The sequence below is a fragment of the Salmo trutta genome, chromosome 29 (genome assembly GCF_901001165.1).
Source record: "Salmo trutta chromosome 29, fSalTru1.1, whole genome shotgun sequence".
NCBI lineage: Eukaryota > Metazoa > Chordata > Actinopteri > Salmoniformes > Salmonidae > Salmo > Salmo trutta.
Window position 1 is genome coordinate 38,195,473 of NC_042985.1, and position 9,331 is coordinate 38,204,803.

General features: G+C 40.5%; 1 protein-coding gene across 1 annotated transcript; it reads left to right on the plus strand.

Moving 5' to 3' along the window:
* The first annotated feature begins 257 nt into the window (after positions 1 to 257).
* Positions 258 to 2,619, plus strand: LOC115167571 (transmembrane protein 208). The gene is made up of 6 exons (XM_029722140.1): positions 258 to 453; positions 767 to 862; positions 947 to 1,006; positions 1,219 to 1,355; positions 1,563 to 1,647; positions 1,751 to 2,619. Exons 1-6 carry the CDS (start codon positions 448 to 450, stop codon positions 1,889 to 1,891), a joined length of 525 nt encoding a protein of 174 aa, XP_029578000.1. The 5' UTR covers positions 258 to 447; the 3' UTR covers positions 1,892 to 2,619.
* Positions 2,620 to 9,331: the final 6,712 nt, after the last annotated feature.

Here is a 9,331-nt window from a genome sequence, read left to right on the forward strand (position 1 = left end):
CACCATCTACATGGCCCCATATTTGAAGCAGGTTTATATGGTTGATTTGCTTATGTTTTATTTTGAATCTATATAGTTATTGTCAGGCATGACTGTCAAAATGGTTCTGGTTGAGTCGGCCAATTGTTATATTTGTAAATTATAAAAAAAATTGTGCGACAACTACAACCACTGTAGTTGAATGCATTCACGTTCACGACGCCAGATGGCAACAAAGTCATTTTGCCAAGTTCAAACGCATTTAAATTAGTGACGTCTTACCTGCGCCGGAAGTGTAATTCTTAAACGCTGATGTGTTACCTTCATTGAGATCTCGTTACAGTTGAACTTCAAGGCTGTGTTTGGTATAACAGTCCATCCAAATTGCTCAATACTGTACAAATCGATGTCAAAAAAGGACCTACTTCGCGTACGTGAAAGAAGCAGCAGCACAGGGTTGAGGAACTAATGGCGGTAGGTGGATCTTTGATCTGCTTATGTTTCAGGTTGGGCAGACAAGCTGACGCCATAGGATAACGAGTCTCCTGTGCTTTATAACACCACATTAACTAATTCACCTTCAGTTATGTGAACCTATTGGCTAATTAATTTAATAGAATGGTAAACTAATGTGTATCAAAGCCAATTAATTAGTTTGAGCCGACGTTAGTTAACAAACCCTACACAGCCTGTCTCCATATTGATGCTAGTTAATTGCTGGTAAGCTATCTTCTGAAGTCCATGCAATGTTGACTACACTAATAGCCCACCTTTATAATGCACACAGCCAAAAGGTAAGGTCGGCACTAAAGGCAAGAAGCAAATCTACGAGGAAAATGAGGGGACACTCAAGTTCTACACCAGAGTAATCTTGGGAGCCAACGTAAGACACCATCTTCTTTTTCAATGTTACCTTTTGAATGGGAATTGGGACTAGTACAACACCTGACACTTGTTTCTCTCCTAGGCGATATACACTGCGTTAAACCTCTTGGTCTTCTATAGCTCTTCAACGTTTTGGACATGGGTGAGTGAGTTCACTCTGTATGTTATTGACATTGATGCCTCCTCTACTGTTGAGCAGTAAAACTGAAACGGGACTGATTGGGGATTACTAACGCTCTCTACTTTATTCTTTCCTCCTTCTCTCTCGTTCCTCCCTTCTTGGTCTCTCCCCCACTCTCATTCCCCCCTTATCTCTCTTCTTCCTTCCTCCATCTCCTTCTCCCACCCGTGTAGTTTGCGCTGGTGTTTGCCCTGGCAGTGTATGTGGGCAGTTACCGCTCCATGACTGCCATGGCCCAAGCAGTGTTTGGTGAGGATGGGAGTCTGCTCGACGGTGGGATAGATCTGAACATGGAGCAGGGGATGGCAGAGTGAGTGCTCACACTGCAGGAGTCTGTTTGTTTCTGTGAACATGAGTGTGCGAACATACAGTGTGTGTGTGTGAGATAGAATTGGTGAGTATTACAGCATGTTCAACATGCATGTAACAATGGTGCCCTTATCTCCCTTCAAAGGTAGATCTCTCAAAGCTATAATGGTAGTGTGGTGCGTCATGATGGATTTTTTTGTCGTTATAGGCATCTGAAGGATGTTATCCTGCTAACTGCTATATTACAAGTGCTCAGCACCATCTCCTCCTACTTCTGGTACCTTTGGCTGCTGGTAAGAGTTTATCCCATACTTGTTGTACGCTCTCTCTTTGGTTGTTTATTTTCCCTTTCTCATGGCCCTCATTGATCTTTTAATCAATCTGTGTGTGTGTCAGGCCCCGGCCCGAGCAATGTTCCTGCTGTGGGTGAACTTCCTAGGCCCCTGGTTTTCGGCCGAGACCCCTGGTGCAGCCCCAGAGGAGGTGAATGAGAAGAAGCAGAGACGACAGGAGCGCAGACAGATGAAGAGATTCTAACTTGGCAGACTGCCGTAGTATTTCTATACACAGAATGAATCTAAGTACAGCCAGGAACTCTACAGTTAAGTTATTCAGGAGGAACTTTTGATGTGTGCACAAAGACGTCCAGGTATGGATAAAGAATTGAACTGAACCCTGTGGGTTATCTGGTTTTCCTCTCTCCCTATCCCTCCATCCTTCCAATTCTTCCTCTCCCCTCTATCATGATCCTTTTTCTTCACATCTGGAGAGGAAATCGTCCTTGTTGGGCTGATGACCTCATCACCAATACATGTTGTCATATACCTTGGCCTGTAATTTGTTTACATCCGATTGTTCATAATCTAGGTCGATGTATCACACCAATTTCATCTGAACTAGTGAAAAGGATGTGGTGATCTTACCCAATGGCAGACCTTTTATTTTAGACTATGCTCATCAGATCACACGCTCATGCCCAATTCCAAATAGACCACTAGCCACTACCACCTAGGTGCTAATCTAGACCAAGGGGGAACTATGACCTAACTTTTACAGATATTTATTTCAGATCTACATGCAGTGCATAGGGTTAGGTGCTAGGTGTTGATTTGGAATTGGGCATATGTGACGAAGGTCAAAATTAAATCGGATTGTCCTTTGTCCGCAATGCACAGTTTAAAGGCATTGTTCTCGCGGAGACTACATTCACTGTTAATGCTGCATATGTTGGCTCAATCGGAAAGGACTTTTACACTGAACAAAAATATCGACGCAACATGTAAAGTGTTGGTCCCATGTTTCATGAGCTGAAATAAAAGATCCCAGAAATGTTCCATACGCACAAAAAGCTTATTTCTCTCAAATGTTGTGCACAAATTTGTTTACATCCCTATCAGTGAACATTTGCTTATATAATCCATCCACCTGACAGGTGTGGCATATCAAGAAGCTGATTAAACAGCAGGATCATTACCCAGGTGCACCTTGTGCTTGGGACAATAAAAGGCCACTCTCTAAAATGTGTAGTTTTGTCACACAGATGTCTCAAGTTTTGAGGGAGCATGCAATTGGCATGCCGACTGCAGGAATGTCCACCAGAGCTGCTGCTATAGAATTTAATGTTAATTTCTCTACCATAAGATGCCTCCATCATTTTAGAGAATTTGGCAGTAAGTCCAATTGGCCTCACAACCGCAGACCACGTGTATGGCTTCATGTGGGTGAGCGATTTGCTGATGTCAACGTTGTGAACAGAGTGCCCCATGGTGGGGTTATGGTATGGGCAGGCATGAGCTACGGACAACAAACACAATTGCATTTTATCGATGTCAATTGGAATGCATAGAGATACCGTAACGAGATCCTGAGGCCCATTGTCATGCCATTCATCCACTGCCATCACCTCATGTTTCAGCATGATAATGCACGGCCCCATGTTGCAAGGATCTCTACACAATTTCTGGAAGCTGAAAATGTCCCAGTTCTTCCATGGCCTGCATACTCACCAGACATGTCACCCGTTGAGCATGTTTGGGATGCTCTGGATTGACGTGTACGATGGCATGTTCCAGTTTCCACCAATATCTAGCAACTTCGCACAGCCATCGCAGAGGAGTGGGACAACATTCCACAGGCCGCAATCGACAGCCTGATCAACTGTATGCGAAGAAGATGTGCCGCGCTGCATGAGGCAAACGGTGGTCACACCAGATACTGACTGGTTTTCTGATCCACGCCCCTACATTTTTTTTAAGGTATCTGGGACCAACAGATGCATATCTATTCCCAGTCATGTGAAATCCAAAGATTAGGGTCTAATTTAATTTATTTCAGTTGACTGATTTCCTTAGATGAACTGTAACTCAGTAAAATCTTTGAAATGGTTGCATGTTGCGTTTTATATTTTTGTTCAGTATAAATGACACAATCTGATAGCGGATTTAGACAGTGTATCTCGACCCTAATCATCGTTATCGCTCCCATCCTTCACAGTGCTTAAAAATGATTTGATTATAAACAATAACAATCGTGTATATACATTTTTAACATTTCAAGTGCATTTCTTCACCGCATAAATAAGCAATAGGAAATGTAGTGCCTTCAGAAGGTATTCAGACCCTCTTACTTTTTCCACATCTTTGTTGATACAGCCTGAATTTAAACTAGATTAAATAGAGATTTTGTCAATGGCCTACACGTGATATCCCATAATGTCAACATGGAATTATTTTTTATTTTTACAAATTAGGATAATTATTCAACCCCTTTGTTATGGCAAGCCCAAATAAGTTGCATGGACTCATTCTGTGGGCAATAATAGTGTTTAACATGATTTTAGGAAGACTACCTTGCATCTCTGTACCCCACATATACAATTATCTGTAAGGTCCCTCAGTCAAGCAGTGAATTTCAAACACAGATTCACCCACAAAGACCAGGGAGGTTTTCCAATGCCTCGCAAAGAAGGGTGGCTATTTGTTGATGGCCAAATGTTTACAACATTGTAGTTACTCCACAATAATAACCAAATTGACAGTGAAAAGAAGGAAGCCTGTACAGAACAAAAATATTCTAAAACATGTTTGCAACAAGGCACTAAAGTAATAATGCAAATGATGTGGCAGAGCAATTACATTTTTTGTCCTAAATAAATTCAATGTGTTGTGTTTGGGAATGGAATGTAGCTAAGCAAAGGCGGAGGAGAACCTGGTTCAGTCTGCTTTCCACCAGACACTGGGAGATCAATTCACCTTTCAGCAGGATAATAATCTGAAACACAAGGCCAAATCTACACTGGAGTTGCTTACCAAGAAGACCGTGAATGTTCCTGAGTGGCCGAGTTAGTTTTGACTTAAATCTACTTGAACATCTATGGCAGTACCTGAAAACGGTTGTCGAATGTCTAGCAATTATCAACAAGAATTTGACAGAGCTTTAAGAATAATTAAAAAAAAAAAGAATAGTGGGTAAATGTTGCACGATCCAGGTATGGAAAGCTCTTAGAGACTTACCCAGAACTCACAGTTGTAATCGCTGCCAAAGGTGCTTCTACAAAGTATTGACTCAGGAGTATGAATATTTCATTTTCAATACATTTTGCAAAAATGTCTAAACATGTTTTCACTTTGTCATTATGGGGTATTGTGTGTACAGTAGATGGATGAGAGGGATTAAATAGATTTGTTCCATCTTGAATTCCAGTTGTAACACCGCAAAATGCGGAATAAGTCAAGGGGTATCCATCAAAATGCTGGATTTCACACCATCTCCATATCTCTCAACTGAATGACCCAGGCTGTGTCATCACTTCCTTTTGCAGAAATGATAGAACTGTCGTCGCAGATGCTCAAAGGGGAGCGATGGAGGGTAGATTGTAGAAAACAGCTTCCTGTGGCTAATGCTTCCCCAGTGAGTGTGTTATTGCCTGAGTCATTGATGAGCATAGGCAAGGTGCTAGGAATGGGACTATGACCTATGACTGCTGCTCTGGCTTTGCCAAAATCATATTTGAATAATACACAAATAAAATGGAAGTATATATTGAGGCACTCGTAGTTAGTTGGCAGCAACTTGTGTGATCAATATGCCTATACAATGTAAGCATGTCAAAGCAGAGGTGGTTGATCTCTTCAGAAATGTCTGCCTTTTTATAATCAGCCAACACAGTACCAGTCAAAAGTTTGGACACACCTACTCATTCCAGGGTTTTTCTTTATTTTTACTGTTTTCTACATTGTAGAATAATAGTGAAGACAAACTATGAAATACACATGGATTCATGTAGTAACCCAAAAAGTGTTAAATACATTAACATATTCTATATTCTTCAAAGTAGCCACCCTTTGCCTTGACAGCTTTTGCACATGTTGGCATTCTCTCAACCAGCTTCACGAGGAATGCTTTTCCAACAGTCTTGAAGGAGTTCCCACATGTTGAGCACTTGTTGGCTGCTTTTCCTTCACTCTGTGGGCCAACTCATCCCAAACCATCTCAATTGGGTTGAGGTCAGGTGATTGTGGAGGCCAGGTCATCTGACCCGTCTAATGTCCATTGCTGTTGTTTCTTGGCCTAAGCAAGCCTCTTCTTATTATGGGTGTCCTTTTAGTAGTGGTTTCTTTGCAGCAATTGGACCATGAAGGCCTGCTTTTACGCAGTCTCCTCTGAACAGTTGATGTTGAGATGTCTGTTAATTGAACACGGTGAAGCTTTTATTTGGGCTGTAATCTGAGGTGCAGTTAACTCTAATGAGCTTATCCTCTGCAGTAGAGGTAACTGGGTCTTCCTGTCCAGTGGTGGTCCTCATGAGAGCCAGTTTCATCATAGCGCTTGATGGTTTTTGCGACTGCACTTGAAGAAACTTTCAAAGTTCTTGAAATGTTCTGTGTTGACTGACCTTCATGTCTTAAAGTAATGATGGACTGTCATTTCGCTTTGCTTATTTGAGCTGTTCTTGCCATAATATGGACTTGGTATTTTACCAAATAGGGCAATCTTCTGTATATCCCCCCTACCTTGTCACAACACAACTGATTGGCTCAAACACATTAAGAAGGAAAGAAATTCCACAAATGAAAATAACACCTGTTAATTGAAATGCATTCCAGGTGACTACCTCATGAAGCTGGTTGAGAGAATGCCAGGTGTGTGCAAAGCTGTCATCAAGGCAAAGGGTGGCTACTGTGAAGAATCTCAAATATAAAATATATTTTGATTTAACACTTTTTTTTTGGTTACTACATGATTCCATGTGTGTTATTTCACAGTTTTGATGTTTTCACTATTATTCTACAATGTATAAATACAGAAAAACCCTGGAATGAGTAGGTGTGTCAACTTTTGGCTGGTACTGTATGTAAGCCTAGATACTATTGCTACAAAGTCTTAATGTACATATTATTAAATTGATTTCAGTATATAAACAATAACCTGTCATTTGTTTGTCAACAAGTATATTGTTTGTATTGTTTGTTTTCAATAAATGTATATTAAAGTAACCTTTTCACGATTTTAAATCAAACTTATTGTAAAACTTTAACGTTCGTGTTTTAATATTTGGGGGACTTTTATGGTCACCTGACCTTAAAGGCAGTTGCTACATCCATTTTCGGACTCTTAAATGAATTATGTGCACCTATTGATTCTTGAAGAATATAACTTATAAATGCCTCATAAACTTGGTTCAACTGCTGTACCACATTTGAACCCAAAATATAACTTTGTTTTACGCCAATGTTTGTGAACAAACTATATAGCCTCAAAGCATGGTTAAAACTATAATTTTGATATCATGGATGATCAGTTTTTGCATCCATAGCTCTGTCTTTGAATTTGAGAGTGGTTACATTTCTCCAGCCCCATCCCTCAGCTTTTTACCGAAACAGGTGGGTTGTCCTCTTATTGTTTCAATGGCAGATTGCCGCTTTAATGGAGCTTGCTTCACAATGCTTCCAATTCAAAAAGAGATTGTAAACATTTTTGCACAATCCCTGTATTTCTATGGACCTCTTCCTCTGTTCAGAGTTTGAACAGGAACCTGGTCTGAACTTCAGGGAAACACTCTTAACGCCACTTCGATATTGAAGTTGCATTTTTGTAGCAGGTTAGGAAACTGAACAGGGTTAGAGTTTGCGAAAATGCTATCCTAACCTGCTACAAAAATTACTTTGAAAACCATGTAGCGGGTGAAAATGTATTGGTCGTGGGTTGCAGGTTTTTGGGCTACTTCTAAATTGCACCAGGGCCGTCATGGCATTTTTCTTAAAAATATATATTTCACTGTGACCTGCTGCTGCTGCCTATCAGGTAGTGAGGCAGCCTGTTGCTGCTTGAGTGGTGGGGAGGGCCGGAGGGTTGTGTGTATGTTGAGCCTGAGGCTGCAGCTGAGTCACTTGAGTGACAGGAGACAGTCATGACAAATTTTTACCAGTTGTAGGTAGGCTATTTAGATTTGTCATTATGGAGAAATATATTTCCAACCCTCTTTCATAAAACATACTAATGCGCTAAAACTGATGTGCATCAAAAAATAAGGCGACAATGCACAGGGAAACGACTAGGCGCTCTAGAGCGCATTATACTAATCCTCAGTTCTTGGGTCTGGAGTGCTGCGCCGGTGGAAATTGTAGATGGAAGTTATGGAACTCCCTCGTGTGCTTCTGATATGGGGAAAAGGCCACAATGAAACTGACATTGAATGTGGAGAGTGATACTTCCAGGGGTGCAAATTTCACTGGGGACGGGGCCACATTCTGAAATTGCATTTTTGTCCCTCACAGTTTTATCATTGGAATGTGATACAAAACGAGGCAAAGGTGTGCTTTAGGGCCATGCGGACGCCTCCGAGCAATCGGGTAGGCTATTTGACGTGTTTATCCGACTGGATAAAAAATATATATATTTTATGTCCCCCCCACTTCTAAAACCAAAGTTGCGCCCCTGGATACATCTGTTGGCCATTAAGTAACCTATTCATTTCTATGGAGGCTACAGTAGCCTACCATTTGATACAATGCATTTGTTGTTGTAGAGTTGTTGTTGTAGAGTTGTGTTATTATGCTATTATTAATGGCCATGTTTAGTTAATTAAATTGGAAGTTATCAAGCGTGATCATGGTCACAGTCTTATCACATTTGCATCAGCTGTTAGAATGCATTATATTGAAGGTAACAGTTAGTCAGATTAGGCTACAGGTAAAAAAGAAAAAAAATTACCCTGGCTGTTGTTGACAGGTAATATCCATATAATTAATATATTATTTAAATGTAATTATTAGTGATCTAAATTACGACCCCCAGCCTCAGTAGCCTATTCCAGTAGGCTATTGGGCAACATAAGCCCTTCTTACCTAGAAATCACCTCGCTATTCATGTTAAATAAATTAGTCTGTCAATTTGAATTAAGCAAACTGCTAAATCGTTCATTTTACATCGTGCCTAGGCTACTGTAGGCTATCAGGGGCTATAGGCTACCTGGATCTAGCTAACCAAGCCATGGCAAAATTGAATTACAACCATAAACCCAGATTTTAGTAGGCCTAGCCTATGCCTATTGAAATGTCAAGTCAATCTTGCTAATTGGCAATTTTTAATGGTTTGTAGTCTTAACATCAGCCATACAATAATGGCACAATTTCCAGAAAATAGCCTAACATTCTTTTGAAGGTTATCCAAGTGTTTCTTGCACAGAGAGTTCGAGATCATTTGTCCAACTTTCATCCCTCAAACTCTCCTGTTGGATTTAGTTATAGTTATGCACATGCGCATAAGGGATTTATTCACAATGAAACGAGTTAAATCGACATCCATTGTTGGAAAACGATGTGGCGAGTATAAAATAAGGGCGAATTATATTTTCTCTTGCGGCATATACAAAATCCTTTATTAGTCACCTTAGTTGGCATTAATTATTATTTTGATGGAAAACTGAATTTGTCTTCTTTCGCCGTTACAAGTTACGTCGATATTCTTTCTTAATTT